This window comes from Osmia lignaria, chromosome 8, assembly GCF_051020975.1.
Source record: "Osmia lignaria lignaria isolate PbOS001 chromosome 8, iyOsmLign1, whole genome shotgun sequence".
Taxonomy (NCBI): domain Eukaryota; kingdom Metazoa; phylum Arthropoda; class Insecta; order Hymenoptera; family Megachilidae; genus Osmia; species Osmia lignaria.
The window spans coordinates 10,928,000-10,945,006 of NC_135039.1; the positions used below are offsets into that span (position 1 = coordinate 10,928,000).

At 34.9% G+C, this 17,007-nt stretch overlaps 3 protein-coding genes across 4 annotated transcripts; 2 read left to right on the forward strand and 1 right to left on the reverse strand.

Annotated features, from left to right (window-relative positions):
- The first annotated feature begins 1,171 nt into the window (after positions 1-1,171).
- LOC117608959 (uncharacterized) lies at positions 1,172-8,560 on the forward strand. Of its 2 annotated transcripts, none has more exons than XM_034334761.2 (15): positions 1,172-1,438; positions 1,535-1,656; positions 1,727-1,881; positions 2,129-2,237; positions 2,307-2,483; positions 2,575-2,740; positions 2,818-3,620; positions 4,114-4,454; positions 4,526-4,659; positions 6,290-6,435; positions 6,511-6,741; positions 6,813-7,135; positions 7,201-7,521; positions 7,580-7,707; positions 7,780-8,560. In XM_034334761.2, the coding sequence occupies exons 2-14, from the start codon at positions 1,581-1,583 to the stop codon at positions 7,667-7,669; spliced, it is 3,072 nt and encodes a 1,023-aa protein (XP_034190652.2). In that variant the 5' UTR covers positions 1,172-1,438; positions 1,535-1,580; the 3' UTR covers positions 7,670-7,707; positions 7,780-8,560. The 2 variants fall into 2 exon arrangements, with proteins under 2 accessions (XP_034190652.2, XP_034190651.2); XM_034334760.2 differs by having other exon boundaries at positions 1,174-1,438; positions 6,508-6,741.
- A 2,574-nt stretch (positions 8,561-11,134) lies between these two features.
- On the forward strand, positions 11,135-12,346 carry LOC117608812 (coiled-coil-helix-coiled-coil-helix domain-containing protein 7). Its single transcript, XM_034334441.2, has 3 exons — positions 11,135-11,381; positions 11,467-11,565; positions 11,645-12,346. The coding sequence occupies exons 1-3, from the start codon at positions 11,292-11,294 to the stop codon at positions 11,738-11,740; spliced, it is 285 nt and encodes a 94-aa protein (XP_034190332.1). The 5' UTR covers positions 11,135-11,291; the 3' UTR covers positions 11,741-12,346.
- Positions 12,347-13,422: 1,076 nt separating this feature from the next.
- Positions 13,423-16,886, reverse strand: LOC117608914 (ethanolaminephosphotransferase 1). The gene is made up of 9 exons (XM_034334673.2): positions 16,461-16,886; positions 16,107-16,384; positions 15,514-15,582; positions 15,260-15,452; positions 14,929-15,191; positions 14,684-14,841; positions 14,428-14,608; positions 14,151-14,327; positions 13,423-14,079 (listed from the first exon to the last, which is right to left on the reverse strand). Exons 2-9 carry the CDS (start codon positions 16,176-16,178, stop codon positions 14,017-14,019), a joined length of 1,176 nt encoding a protein of 391 aa, XP_034190564.1. The 5' UTR covers positions 16,179-16,384; positions 16,461-16,886; the 3' UTR covers positions 13,423-14,016.
- Between the last annotated feature and the right edge of the window lie 121 nt (positions 16,887-17,007).

Here is a 17,007-nt window from a genome sequence, read left to right on the forward strand (position 1 = left end):
TTACATGCTAAAGGGTAACAATAAATAATTGACTTATTAACAAACAATTACACGGTGAACTTGTTCAGTGTTCGTATTACCTGATTCAAATATTTCGCGTACTTCGAATTGAATTTCGCGCCCTTCGATAAATCGATAGTGAACAGTCGAACTATTGAAAACTAAAAAGTCCCTAGAGTAGTATCCATTTAAAAATAGAGTTGGGTACATTTTTTCGAACAACGAAGTTCTCCAAAGAAATAAGTTTGTTTTTACGTTAATATTGATTTGTTTTAAATAATTTTAAAATTAGCAAAAATAACCGACAAGTTTCACGAGACGCGGCCACGCCTAGCCAGGACTATTTTTCTAAGTTGCAAAGGTATAATAAATTAATGATGTTGCATTATCGTTACTAGAGTATATTATAATGTACATTGATATTTTAACTAGCGAAGTATGAGAAAAAAATGTTACGAACATAGTAAACAAGCTGCATATAATATATTAATATACAAATGTAGATATCTTCGTTGAAATCGTGCCGGTTCGTACTTGCGGTCGGTGCATGCGCGCGCACGCAGCAACGTGCCATTAGCCTGATAAACCAATTTCAAATGACGGCGTCAGGAATTAGCGAAAGGAGACATTTAAAATACCATTTTACGAGTTGAGGCACGCCTTTATAAGTTCCAGTGTCGATTCGCGATCGAGGAAGTACAACTGGGTAAAAACCGAACGAGAAAAGGAAAAAAATTCCTAGACGCGCAATGACCCGAGGCTGGAACGACGTGAATGCAAGTGCAAATAGAAAAATGTGCGCGTGAGAATGGATGAATGGCAACGAATGAACGGGGTGTCGTTCTTCAACCAAAAAAACAAAAGAAAATTAATAATGGAATCGTTCTATCAGTCACCTCACGTATATTATACAATGTCATAATACTATGCTGCCATATGATATAAATACATGTCTGCGGTAAGAAGTATATTATTAAAACATTATAAATAAATATGTTATAAGTAATTATTTCCGTGGTTATATTTTTCAGATTAGAGGTGCTGTCCTTTTCAAATTTCCCTACATTATCAATCACCTCGATATAAGCTTAGAACTGTTTTCCCCAGATGGCACTAGAAGCGGTTAAAAAACTAGGGCAGTTTGCTCAGCTAGTAAAATTAGGTTTAGTGATCGATATGTAGTTCAAAAAAAGAAAATGTCTTCTGTCGTTATGATTTAATGTAATCTCACTTTTCTCATGTTTAAGATTTTCAGAAATTTTTTAGAAAACGTGACAAGTGTACAATGTTGCATTTTTGTAAACATCTTGTTGAATAACTACTCTTGAAACGTTTACTATTTAATCTTCTCTTCAATTATTAAAATTGTTAAGCAGATTTGTATATTGAGGTTATGAAGTGGCTTCACATATTTATAAGAAGATATTTCAGTTTATGTGTACGTAGAGTTCGCAGTACTGATCAATTTCAACGAATCAAGCACAGTTTAATGCAATATCGATATTTTAATTAGTTTAATTTATACCATTTTCAGATATCACCAGTGTATAGGACATATACAAGTTAACTTATGTTTTATTATGAAGCGACGTCAAAGAAGGCCTGTTTTAGAGCTCAATCAGTCGCATTCTGGTTCTCATGGCGAATATGTACAAAGTAAAGAGATTTGTTTCTAACCATGCATGCGGTTAACTTTCTATAATTAACAATTTTTCATTTGCCTCAGATAAACGCAGGCAATTAAGTAACGATTACTGTGGACAAAATGTACCTGCCAATTCTTTGGCAAACATACTTTGTCATTATAATTCAGATAGTGACACCGAAGAATCTAAAAAAGATGTTTGTAAATTAGATGATCAGGTTAATAATTTTTTCAAGGTTAGTTTACATTATATCACAATTTTGTATTTAACCCTTTCGCTGCCACGTGAAAGGGTCATATTAAAAATTTTATAATGGCAAAGAATTGCGATATATATTAAAATAATGGTACAATCTTGCCAATGGTCACCAGGGACCACCATGGCCCAAATGAAAAGCCAAGCACTGGTCCCATGGGACCACACTGGCAGCGAAAGGGTTAACAGGCCTGTATGCAAGATATTTTGTAACCTGTAATTTATAGGAAATTCAACTTATTGCTCCCAAGCAACCAGTATCAGATGAATCTGCTGTCAATCCAGCTGTGAATTCAAATACATGCCAAACAAACCACGTAAACCAACAAGCGCTAAGTAAGGATTTATTATGAGTATCATAATGTTGAAAATATACAAATTTTCAAAACTTTTTTTACCGTTTAGTGTGGAGAGAATGCCTAGATGAATCTTCAGGGTATCCTTATTACTGGCATATTGAAACTAACGAGGTAACATGGGAAATGCCAGATGAATTACGGTATTTGAAGAACAACGTTAAATCAAGTTCTATTATGAAACAGTTACAAGAGTCTCATTGGGTTGATTTCTCATCTGTCACATGTAATTATATCTGCATTTTTAAATGCCTCAGTATGATCCTTTTAATAAATCATATATATATATATATATATATATATATATATAATTTTAGATCAACAATCTCAAGAAAACATACCAGAGGGTATGATACCGAGGGAAGTAGTGGCTCGAAATCGCAATAGGTACATTTGCAACGAGTCTGCTAAAAAACGTGAGGCTCAATCTGATCAGGAGGTTGCGAATACATCTGACACTATGGATAACGACTCCGACGATGGGTATGCTGCTGAAATGTTAATACTATTAAATCTGATTGTAATGAAATAGTTAAGAGAACGATAACTTGACATTTTAGAAAGATAGAAATGATAACGTCCTATGGAAGCGACGAAAGTGATTCCGATACGCCGGATGATAATCAATCTAAAAACAAAGCACCTTCTGTAACTGAATCAACTAGTACAGGTTCGACAGTGAAAGCAAAGAACATTGAAACATATCCCTCGACAACGCCGGTAATACAGCCTCAACTACCGACGGTTCCCCAAAATTCCGCTCCTGATTATGAAAATAAAGACACTGTGGAGTATAAAAAGCCAGAAGTCTCGTTAGACTTAAAGCCAACAGAAGATACAGAAACTAAGTACTTAAAAGCTCAAGTTAAACAAAGTGTAACTCAGGAAACTGAAGAAAAAACTAACAATGATAATCAAACAGCGAAGGAGTCTTTTGTAAAGAAAAGTAGCAACAAGCATAATACCGACGTCGAGTTAGACTTTCGTGTGTCCTTAGTGCCGGGATACGATGAAGATTCCGATGCCGAAGAGGAACCTGAAACTAAACAAGAAAGGAAAGCTTTGTTTCCAATTCCTTTGACCGACAATGTCAAAGAAAGTACACCTCTGCCGAGTAAAATTGTGCTTGACGAGAGTCAAACGATAAGCTCAATTGTCTTAATCAATAGTGCTGATAACGAGAGCAGTAGCGAAAGGAAAAGTACTCAAGATCAAGAGGACGAGCAGGTATCAGAGAAGCCGGAGTGCAAAGAAGAACCTGCTGTAAAAGCAGAGGAGGATGTGCAAAAGACGAACAAATTTCTTGATAATTTATCTGGAAGGAGTAAATTCTTTCAAAGGAAAAAGCGAATCGCGTTTGATGGTAAGAATATTGATATATTTATACAGGGTGTTAAAAAATTCCCTGAAGACCTACACCGTTGGATAGATCAGGAAAAATCGAAGTGAAAAGTTCTGTAGCATTTTTTGGTGGGATCAGTAGTTTAGCCGCATTTCGTTGTTGAAAATTGACCAATCAGGGCGCAGCTGAGTGGCAAGCATGCGCAGTGGGGATTTTCTGCTGCTTGCTCGGCGGCAGGGGAGGTTAGTTTCCTACTGCGCATTCGCAAGCGCGTCGCTCAGCGGTAGAGGTTAGTTTCCTACTGCGCATGCGCGCCACTCAAGCTGCGCCCTGATTGGTCAATTTTCAACAACGAAACGCGGCTAAACTACTGATCCCATCGAAAAGTGCTACAGAACTTTTCGCTTCGATTTTTCGTGATCTATCCAACAATGTAGAGGTCTTCAAAGAATTTTTTAACACTCTGTATATTAATAAATATCGTTTCAATATGAAATTGTAATGTATCTTCCAGTTACACCTTCAAAAACGAAAACAGTCGATGAGAGCGAATCGACTAAAACGGAAGCCGAGACGCAACGCGAGGAATCAAATTCGTGCGACGAACCTATTACCGATCATCGAGAGCATAACGATACGACGAGCGAAAATACAACAGAGAATGCTGCGAATTTCAAAGACGAACCGAACAATACACTGGAAGAAGCAAACGTATCGTCTGAAACGTCAAACGAGTCGAAAGAAGACGAAGGAGAAGTTAATTTATTATCACAAATCGTTCTTGAGAAATTGAAATTCTTGTCAGAAGGAAAGCCAAGTGTGTCTCCGGTTCAAATGATGTCTATACAGTTACAAGTAAATAAAGTTTTTCTTATTGAAAATAAAATATGATGTGTAAGGTTTAATGATTATCTTTTGGATTTCAGACACTGTGCATTGCATGGGAAGGAGGTTACTTAGAAAAAAGTTACTTACGTAGATGGTTGTCTGATACTAGTCATGAATTGGAACGCTTGGAACAAGACGCAGCACCACCTGGATGGCTTTGTCAATGGGATAGGTATAGTATACCATCTAAAATTTATGTATTACTTCGTACCAATAAACATGAATCGTTCCATACAAAGCATCGCGTATGTTATACACGCCATTATTCTAAAAAAAAAAAAAGTATCCGGGAATAATCTTTGCACGTACCATTGTATCAAGTCAGTTAATGGTAATCGAAAGCTTTTTATTTGAAATTTTTACTTGAAATTCTATTTCAAATTCTCCTGACAAATATCTATTTTTCCATATTTTATTTTTCACTCTCTTAATATCTCTTGTCAGTGTCTTTGTGTTTAATCATAAAACTTCAAGCAATTTCAAGCAAATTGAATGCCTTGTAACAAACATTTAATCAATTTGATTTTATCAATTTCAGAGCAAAAAAATTACCCAATTCTTTGTCAAATTTGTAGGATCATTAAGAGCGTTTGCATTAAACTCAATTGCATTGAAACACAGGTTTTATTTGTACATAAAATGTATCTTTAAACAGTATCGCGTTATTTATGTTAAACGATAGCCAAGATAGGTCTGTGTTCAGAATGCAGTCATTCAAATAATATGTGTTCAATATTTAAAACAATCAATACATATGGAAGAATTAATAAACGTTAAAACTGCTAATCAGTGATCGAATAATAAAAAGATGAAGTGATAGAAACCAAAGACTTGTAGCTAAGTGCACGGAACAATTTCAAAAGATGCTTGATTAAAAATGCAACCACCTTAAATGTGAATATCGAGAAATAAAATTGATACGCGAGTGTTGAAGAGAATAGATGAACCTTGAGAAGATATCTGGATGAAGTACTGAATGTTTGAACGAAGCACAGAACCTTTAACTCAAGTTCCTCTTGGACCAAGTTACGCAGGAGAACTTGGAGCTTAAACAGAAGCAGTGTACGTCAGAAAGAATTCATTGAAACATGGGAATAAGTTTTAACGCAAACCTGTTAGTTGAAAGAAAACAAAGCACCAATATTCTAGATAACCTTACCATGTCGTGTGATATACTATATTTTTTTCTCACGTAAATGTTTCACGTATCATGTTATAATTTCTCTGTACATATGATCGTCATTCGATATTCTTGTTAAATACATTCCATTAAAAGTTGTCTGTTCTTTACGTACAACTATATGTGTTCAAATGTGATATCAATTGAAGCCATTCTGTTTCTGTACGAGTGCTCGTCGTCGTAATCTTGGGAAAAAAAAAAAAAACAAAAAAAAAACAAAAAAAGAAGGAAAAATGTCATCCTGATTATTGCACTCTCAGTACACGCATAATCAATTCGCTTAATTTCGCTAGCGTAACGCAGACGTTGTCGACGTAATCTCGATGATCGTGTTGCGGAAGAGAGCGCCTTCTATGTATACCGCTAAGTAACACTTAATCCTTTTGTAATAAAAGGGTCTCGCTGAGTTAACGGCACGCCGAGTCGCAGGTAGGAGTATTAACTGTTTTTTAGTTAATAAGTTGCTTCAGAAATCGGGAGGACGTTTCCTTTCACGGAGTAACGTCCCTCGAAAGTTTGTCAATGTAAAGAAAAAAAAAAAAAAGAGAAAAAAAACAAAACATGCAAGTAAGTTCATTGTCCCCTTCACTTTATTATATTCCTTGCTGACCATTTTTTCCAGGTCACATAAGCGATATTATTACCAGAACACCACTACTGGAGTTACGCAATGGACCTATCCGGACACTGGCATCGCAGGTGGTGCAGAAGAAATGGAGATTTGCTCAACGCCTCCTCCGACAGAACAGGAAGAGATGATTTTACCTGGTAAATATATTTATCAATATCAATCTTTAATTTCCAATCAGACGTACTATCACTGTTGTTTCTTCGCTGCAGTAGAAGAAGAAGGAGTGAAACTGAAATCAAAGAAATTGCAAGAAAGCGATGAGACAAGCCAGGACACTGCAGCTCCAAGGAACAGTGATATCGAAGCTCCACCTCCACCTCAGATTTCACATCCAAGTCCACCCCCACCTCCAAAAATATACGCAGAGGATCTGAAAAGGGACAAAAGGAAACAAGATAAATGCAACGACAAACTGGATAGTAAGAAACAGAGACCTAGAGAAGGTGAATTCCATATTATATAAATTATCTGTATTAATTAAAATATAGATTCAGATATATATTTTCTGTTACAGAGGGAACGATAATTACTGAAGTGAAATTAGAAGATTCTGTTGCGCCCTCTCATTCTTCAGCTTTGTTATCCCCTCAGCCAACGAGCCTTGTGAATGTGACCAATGCAGAGCCGCTACCACCAGGTGTGGATTTAACAGAAGCACCGTATGAGATACCTGCAACTGCCCTGAAACGAATTATATACGGTGCTGTGCAGCCACAAGGCAGTGCTCTTTACGATGCAACAGCAAGGGATCCAACAGTTCCTATTTTAAGTCATCCAGCGGCCATAGTACAAGAACATTATCTTCAGTACCCAGCTTATCATCAGCATTTACACGCTGTAAGTTCTGAGAGAAGGGAAATCTTTATTTAATTTTTCTGTAACATTGTATGTTTGTTGAACAGCCAGCGGCGTTAGTACTTCCACACAAACACAGTGTACAACCTGCGATTCAGCTAATACCTGATTACACTCCAATATATACAAACCACAAGATCATCGAGAAGCCACCAGTTAAAACAGCCAAGGAGTCTTTGGTGTCTGCTTTAGATTCATTTTATAATGACATAGCACGTATAGAAAATACTGGGACGGAGAAAGCTCCTCAGAGACCAGATACCACGATAGCAGAACCCTCTTCTGTACCTGCGGAGGAGACAAAATTGGAAACAGAACAGGAACCTCTTCCTGCTGAGATTGCAGTGAAAGAGAGGAAGAGGAAAAAGGTAAGCAACGCTTTGTTAAATGAAAATTAATTAAGATTAACTTGTTATGTGGTTTCAGGCGAGAATTGGTATTAGTAAGAAGCATAAAGAGATGTCTAGTATGGTAGCTAAATGGCAAAAAGTGCAACAGAATTTTGAGAACACATAAACTGAGCAGATATAGTAGTAATGTTCTGCGAGGATGAGGTAATTATTTTCTCTTCGATACTTGAATTATAATTCTAAAATGATAAAATAAACAACTCATTGGTGTTGCAGATGCAATTGTGCGATATTTAAGTCGTTGAACATAGAATAGCGCACTGTACTTCCATCAGTATAGTGTTCCTGTACCTGCAGTTAATATTGTTATTGTATGCTCTTTTTTATTTTTTAAATTTAATGAATATGTGAGAATCGGTCGAATATGCAAATAATGTAAATTTCAAAATGTTATATTGTCGCCGGAACGATTTCTATTATCTGTACAAAACACAAGTTAATGAATTTCAAAGTTCATAAACCGTTATTGCAATTTACAAGCATTTAAAATAAAACAAATATGAATTAATAGTATCTATTATCTTTAGATAAGTTAACGATATCTAACTCGTCTGTCTTTACGTGATTTATCTTCTTTCTCATGTTAGTTGGATAAATTTCATTGTTTAAACTCTACAAGAAAAAACTTTGTAAATGTTGAAAGAGATATTAATTAAGTACTTTATATAATAAAGAAATAGCTGACATTTGAATATGATGAAATTGGTAAATGTAATTATTCATTATCTTTTAAATGACAAATGGTAACGGTTTCAAATCAATTTTCATTAGTACATGATCATTTTGAATAAATATTAAAAAGAAAGATGAGATATATATTAAATCTGTAAGCAGAGACTATTTTAGATACTTCCATGAACAGTTAAATATTTTTTAAAGGAACTACCCAGGAGCTAATATAATAATGAAAATTTGTTTGTAAAATTGTGCACGTTGAAAAATTGTTTTTGTATTAATATGTAAATATGTGATTGAAAAAATATATGTATAAACAGGAGGATATGATCATGATTTCTGTACAATTGGTTTACAAATTAACACGTTAATTACAATTTAAGTACAAAATTGAATTTCCCGGGTTTTCTTTAAAAGTTGACCGCAGCGCCATCTATGCAGAAATGGCTGAAACTACTCGTTAGCTTACCGACCAAAATTCCAACACCGGCGCCATCTACCGGAGAGTGATAGAACTTCTTGGTTGAGAAGTTTCCGTCGTTTTTTAATAGATGGCGCTACTGGCGCTATAATCAGTGACTACAGATGTACAAGACTGGACATGCCTTTGTTTTCGAGAGGAAATAACTTAAGGGGTCCCAGACACCCCAAAGCAGCATAAAATTGAAGAATTATTATTGTAATTGTTTGACAAACTTGTATTCACTTCATGCACTTTGATAAGGAACTCATTGGCAAAAAGCAACTGAGTTATTATTTAATTTAACCAATTTCATTTCTGAGTTATTTATTTAATGCTTGTAATTTCTTTTCTCAGCTATTTATTTAATTGACTAAAATTTTTCTATCATTTTAGTTATTCAATATACTTCTAATTTCCCTTCGGAGTTTATTTAATTTACTATATTTATTTTTTCTGCTTATTCCGGCTCATCAAAGGGGAATAAAATTTATGATTTTATGTCTCTTCTGGGCATCTACCGTCCACCCTTTTACTTATTACTTATCTTTCCTTATAAGTCCCGCCTCACTTTTTTCAGTTATTTATTATTTTATCCTTCCCTATGGACTAAAGACCACCCTTTTCAGGTATTAATTGTTTCATCCTCCTTTATGGGTCAAACCCACGCTGCCTAATTATTTATTATTATTTTAAAATTAAAATAAAATATAATTATTTATTATTTTATTTCTCTTTATGGGCCTCGCGGGGACCGCCCTTCCCAGGTACTGTTTATCCTATTCCTACTCTTATGGACCAAGACCTCCCTTTATAGTTATTTACTTTTTTTATTCTTTTCATGGACCTCGCAGGAACTACCCCCAAATCACTGTATCCTCGTATCCTTTGTATCCATGCATCCCTAACATCCCAGCACTTCTTATAAGCCTGCATTCCTTACATCCCGGCATCTCTTATATTCCTGTATCTTTTACATCTCTGCATTAATTATACCCCTTATATCGCTGTAAGCACTTTTTGAGTAAGAAAACGTTACAAATTTAGTTCCTTTTTCCGCCGCCAGAGGGCGCTGATTCGAGGTCGAGATTTTAGTTCGAATTTTTGCCGCAAGAGGGCCAAAATTCCTGCGAGGTTTAGTTCCTTTTTATACCCCCAGAGGGCGCTGATTCGAGGTCGAGATTTTAGTTCGAATTTTTACCGCAAGAGGGCCAAATTTTCGGCGTGGTTTAGTTCCTTTTTCTACCGCCAGAGGGCGCTGTTACGAACGCCGAAAGCGTCATTCAAGGACGTAAGTGATAAAAGGATGTAAGGCACCGCAGATTGTAGGGAACAGAGTGATTTGTAGGATGTAGGGCTATCAGGGAAGCAGGGCTATAAGGGAAGCAGAGCTATAAGGGAAGCAGGGTTGTAAGAGGAACAGACATTTAAGGGATAGGGAAATTTACAGGATTGAAGGGTGTAAGGAATAGAAAGGTGTAAAGTATAGCGGGATGTTAGGCATACGGGGATGTGAGGAACGCTTCCCAGCGTAAGGGTGATAGAGGAGTAAAGAAAGCAGGAATGTAAAAGGTACACACGGGAGTAATAAAATCAACACGTTCGTCCTCCTAATGAATTTATTCAATAAGCTAAGAAGATTAATATAGCAAATTAAATGAACGCAGAAAATAAACTAACAAGAGTATGTATGTTTAGCAGGCAGATCTGCACCCCTCGGCGGTCGCTATAAGAGTGATGATGTTTCACTTCGCTCTACGTTGAACGGTTGATAACGATGCCGCAGCGAGCTACCTTTGTTGGAATCGGTGGCTGTAAATATATATTTTTTTTTAATATGAGGAAATCTTGCATAAGACCCCCTACCGACCACTGCGGGAGGGCGGCAGGGGAGTGTCAGATTCCTACTGACTAAAACCCTACAGCGACCGACACTGGCGCTAAATGAGGGCTCTGGGACATTATGTATATTACTCCGGAACCCTTCACGCCTGCCAAATTGTTACCCACTTGGGGTGCCTAGCATGTGGTAGGGCCGGGGGTCGCACCCGGTGGCGGCTTCTATGTACTTGGGCCGCATGCAAAATCGTCTGGAGCCCCCACTCAGAGATGGGATATGGGACGGGTATGTATGTACAAGTTTCAATAAAACGGGGTACCTTAATCACCCTGCATAAGTTTAATAACTCCTTCACCAATATTAGACGCCATTTTGTATTTAAATATAATTTATTCAATAACTTACCAAAACCTCATAGTCCGTCCGTCTCGTAATGAACACTAGGCACCTTAGTGACTAGGGCCTAGTCCGTAGTTGCGCCACAACATAGATACGTCACTGCAAAACTCGCGCATGCGCAGGAAAACCCATCCCATATCCCATCTCCGCCCCCACTCCCGACGCCTGGGGCCCTGACGGCCCCACCGGGTTTGAGGGTGAATCCGTTATATCTAATGTTGAGAGAGCACTTGTGAAAGGGGTTGAATCAACCAGTGACTATAGATAGTAGTCACTATTATCTATAGTCACTGCCATGATAATAATGCTCTAGCACCAATTAACCTATATATTTAGTTGGAAAATTAAAACGATATGAATAAATTTAATGAAAGAGCTGAAAAGAATCTTAATGCAAGGAAACAATTTACACGTAATCAAGAATTAGAAAACCCTTGTTGGAAGGTCTAATTTAATAATTAATCTTTTAAGGTTATATTATTCTGTATTTTAATGTATTTATTTACATATAATAAAAACACTGTTTCAGGAACATAATATAAGTTTAAAATGTCTAGATAAAAACAATTACGACTACGAGAAATGTACACTGCAATTTGAAAATTACAAAACCTGCAAAAGCTTTTGGGTAATTTATGTATTTAATTACATGTATCTGTTATAATTTTTACATCATCAAAAGCATATGAATTTTATGAATATTTTAGAAACATGTAGTGACTGATAGGACAATACGGAACATTCAACCAGCGCTTCCATTACCTGAAGACAGAGAAAAAGTGAAAGCACAATATTTCTCATGAAAGACGATACATTGTTATTTATATCTGTATCTGATCTATGTACCAAGTTTATATGAATTTCATTGTGTCTTTGGAAACATTTATTTTTTATTTAATTATGTATGTATGTACATAGAATAGTAATCGCAAATATAGAAATGAAAGTACATTAAAAATAAGTAAAGTATATATAGTCTTTAAAGTAAACAAACTACACTTTACATAAAATCTTTTTAATATCTTTGGCAGGAACAAAGTTTCAAGAATATTTGATTACATTCTACACAAAGAATTCATGATGAAAATTATAAATAATACACAATAATAAACAATAAACTGGTATATAGTTACACTGAAACAAAAAAAAAACATTAAATACTTAAAACGTACAGTTACATTTAAAGATAATATAAATAGAATAGATTACATAGATCTCTTATAATCATTTTGGTTATTACAAAATTTACCATTTCAGGATTATCCATAATGTAGCTATACTCCTGCTGAAACTACGTATGTACATACATTAAGTTTTACAAAAATGTGATTAGTTCTACTAATATTTAATTCTACTTAATATTTAAAATGAACATTTTTTTTTTGTTACAAGTATAATATGTTACACTTTCATATCTAATTGTAAGATTACATACGTTCTGATGATATAAAATAGACTAGTAACGTATTAAATGCACATGTATGGAAATGACTTAATTGGTATCATTATCTGAAACATATTAATGCAGATAATTTAAACATACCCAATCAACACAAATCCATGAACATTTAAATTAGCCAAATATAATATATATTAAATCCATTATTATCTCACTGAATTCTGAAAAAACATTTTTATTTTTATAATATAAAAAATTTTCAATTCACCTAATGTACACGAACTGAAAAATAATTTAATTAATATTTTCTTGGGCCATTTGTTACGTGATACAAATACAAAGTCTACAGTTCTTTCTGGAATGAAGAATTGACTTTTTAGTATGATTATCTTCAACAGCATTATCACTGTCACGAATGACAATGTACATTAATTGGAGAAACTTTCAGCTTAAGGATATCAATTAACGAACGAGTACAATAACACACACATGCATTCTCGCGCGAAATGAACGTCTCGGTCAGAAATGTCCACCAACATTACGTCCCGTCAGTTCTACCCTTTTAAATTATTTCTTCAGCTTACTCAGAATTTTTATGCAATGCGAAATACTTCTCCATTAGACAAGGAAAAGACTGTCACATGATAAAACTGAGCAGGCTCGATTTTTCACTAAACAGACAATACATGTTAAAAACGAAATCCATGAACGACAAGATGTTATACGTCATATTAAAAAAAAAAAAAAAAGAAAAAAAAGCTAAGTAAAGAGTTACGAACAGAACACAAAAAGACAACGTAAAAACCAATGAATCCATAAATATTAACAAAACTATCCAAGTGTTACACTCTCTTATTAATGAAACTTTGCCATCTTGTAAAGCTCGTCGAGCTGAACACGCCTATACCCCTTGTTGGGGGCAAACAACTAATTGTTTAAAAGATATTAACAATTACAATTAGTTACTCCTTACATTTTGAAGTATGACAAACTCACACATACAACTCGCAATCTAGAGATCCACGGTTCAAATCCTTGGTTCCCAACATTTATTATTTTTTTTTTAATTATAATTTGTCTCTTTGAATAAAAAAAAAAAAAAAAAAAATTGTTGGGGACCAAGGATTTGAACCAAGGACCTTTAGATTGCGAGTCATGCGTTTTACCCCGGAGCTAACGGTTTCTATGCAAGTTTAATTGTTAATATCTTTTAAATAGTTATCCGTTTGCCCACAAAACGGGGTATAGGCATGTTCAGTTCGACGAGCTCTACAAGTTGGCAAAATTTCATTAATAAGTGAGCGTAACACTTGGGTAGTTCCCCGTAAGATATCCATAGATATATGCAAAGGGTTGTAAGAAAGAAACTAACAGATGATTCTGTAACTATATCACAGCAGTGAATTTAAAGGATTTTACCTATGCAAATAAATAAATAAGATTACTTAACAGGTACTATTTTTGAGATATGCGATCAGCGATGACAACACGTTTGATTAGTATCCCATTATTCAGATTTGATGCATTTATAGCTGATGCTTGAAATAGTTTTTCTTATACCGTCTTAGTTTCTGATATTTTTATTATACTGTTTGCCTTACGTTTGTCTGCTCTGTATTCGGTAGTTCGTAGCTTGCTATAATTTAATCTTCGTTTTTAACATGTATCGTCGGCAAGTAGTCAATCGGCACGATCTTTAATGCGGAATGTATGAATGCGGAAGTGACGACACATCTGACGCACCTGAAATAAAACCATGTATTAATACAATTCTGCTTGAAGAAAACTGGATTAACCAATGTTAGGAATCTTACCACACAAGTTCCATAATGTATATGTGCTAATAAAGCTAGGATGGCAACAATATATGCCACTACCAGATCTGTGCTTGGCAAGATAAACGAGAAAGCTGCTGCAAATGCTATAGGGAACAATATCCACGACAGCATCTCGCACGCGGTGTTGCTCATTTGTGAAACGATCAAACGGCACTGAAAATTTCAAATTTCATCAATTCTCAATAGTAAATAATTTAATATTTTAATTTAATTAATTTAAATTGATTAATAATCAATTCTTTGTTTATCTTACACATATATTTGAGAAAATCGTTCCTATAATTAAGAAAACGATTCGAGGATCTTTCTCTATAATATTACTAGGCGAATGAATCACCCAGATTGTTGAGATTACAAAAAATACTGCTAAAGGTATCAGAGGTCTTATAGCATCTAAGAATGTTCGCATTTTACCAGTCTTGTCCCTGTACGATCTGAAAATAAAAATAAACGTGTTAGGTTAAATTGAAATCATCTTATGATTAAATGGAAATCGCTTTGATACTAACTTGTATATGTTCCAGAGGACAACAGGTAAACTAGATACAATTGCAGTAACATAAAGTACCAACTCAAACATCACTCCAACTGATATACCACCTGGTAGTACAAATTTCCAAGCTCTATGCCCTCCTATACTCGTTATAATAAACACTATAGTGGTACCCTGAAAGTTTTAAATGATTGTAAATAATATTGACTGCGATGAAATATACCTACAAACATTCTTCTTTATTCTATGCAAAATACTTACCACCATAGATAGATCATATCCCCAGGGAAGATACAATACCCCAGTGTTATATTTTTCCCAGTGAGTCAAATAGAAATTGATAAACACATTCCACAGAATGAAATACATTCTCAATGGGGACACGCTGTGATCTGTCCTGCCGAATACAGAAAACATGCAAACAGTGATAAGCATAGTCGTCCAGCTATCTAACCCATGATCAAACAACTCTCCTAAAGGACCAGAAGTCTGTGTACGTCGCGCCTGTTTTCCATCTATACCATCTATAAAAGAAATTTTATAAAGAACACAAAATTATTATACACCGATGGGCAAGTTGAATACCACTTACCAAGTGTATATGCCATAAAGACGTTAAATGCACCCAGAGCAAAGACCCATCGTGGTATAGGAAGATACTGTGGCTTATCGTCACTGGATGCATAAAAATAATAATCGTAACTTGCGAACATTGTGAAGTTGAAGACGGTGAAAAGGAATCCAGAAAAGGTTAGTACATTCGGAGCAACCCATTTTGGACAATACTGAAAAAAAGGCAGATTGTCAAACAGAAAGTTCGTTAATGTACAGTTAATAGAAACGTACCTGAACAACTTTGTTCCAAAATGGGTGCATAATATAAACGCTCAGAGGACTCGTATCCACAGAGTTGTACTGCAAACATAATTATTACAAATTTACTATAATATTTATGGGATTATCGGAGGCTAGAAGTTATTAACCGGTATTAATACCAGTCATTTTTTTAAATAACATAGTAAGCATGATTTGCTTAGATTATCAATGCATACAATTATAAATGTTATATAATATAAAACAAATACAAACTATAATTATATAGCATAAATGTATATCAATCTAAACGAGTTTCAGAGTACAAAATCCAATACATAAATTAGTAACTATGCTTTTAATTTTTTCTTCTTACAAAACATTGCTGAAAACCTATTAAAGGATATTCTTGGTGTATTCATAAAACTGCAGGTATTTAATTACCAAACAGAATACATTAGTAAAGGTAATTTCAGAATGTTCTTCAATAAATTTCACGAATCATTCTGAAAGAAACTTAACAAATTACAATCTTTGTACCAATTAATTAATAATTTATAAAAACGCATAGGAGCGAAATCTGCAGGGGAAAAAAATACGAATACTTATCTAATCAGAAAACTTACTTTATAATTTTCGAAGCCGGTAAGATGCTGCTCCGTTAGGTACTGGACCTCCAGTTTCAGTTTTTGATACATTGTTAATAAAAGGATCTTATCTAACCGCTGGTTGGAGACGAGTTTCGATGACTTTTCCGATCGACTTTATATTTTATTGCATCGGAACACCCGACGCGTTACCCAGTGATACGAGTTAGGTTAGAAGTAGCGAAGGACACGAAGAGATTTCAGTTTTCAAAAACACGTGTGCTACGTGTAGTGGCCTGATCGAGCGTCAATTCATGCTGATAATTAAACTTTGCATAAATGACGGCACTTTGAAACAATTCCTCTGGATAAAATCTGAAGGCTGATACTCACGTGTGCAAAACGCTGGAAACGATAGGCGGTTGATTCGCCGCGTTACGATCGAAACGGAACAGAAATACAAATCGCCGCCTATGAGACTGCGTGTGATGGCGTATTATTCTTAAATTAATTCAATCGAACGCCTAACCTTCGATGATAATAAGATCTTGTTAGATAATGGGCGAAGATCAGAATCGAATTGAAATCAATTATCTATGATAAATATTTATGTAAAATAAAAAATGTTAAACTGTAGTTAGTAATAGTTCAATTATGAAAGTATTACCCATGTTTTGTACATAGGTTATGTCAACGAATATGTAATGTATTTCTGTTTCCCCAATTGCACATATTTATGTATGAAATAAATGATTCGGGATTATTGAAATAAAAAGTTACCATCGTGTAGAATAAGTAACATATTTATTGTATAAATGTTTTATTGTTCATGCTATACATGCAGTCTTTTAAACCTTCTCCAATCATTCAGTTTTTAGTTTCATTAAAATTTAAGTTTATAACCTATAATGGAAAATGAAACGACTAGTAATGTATTAAC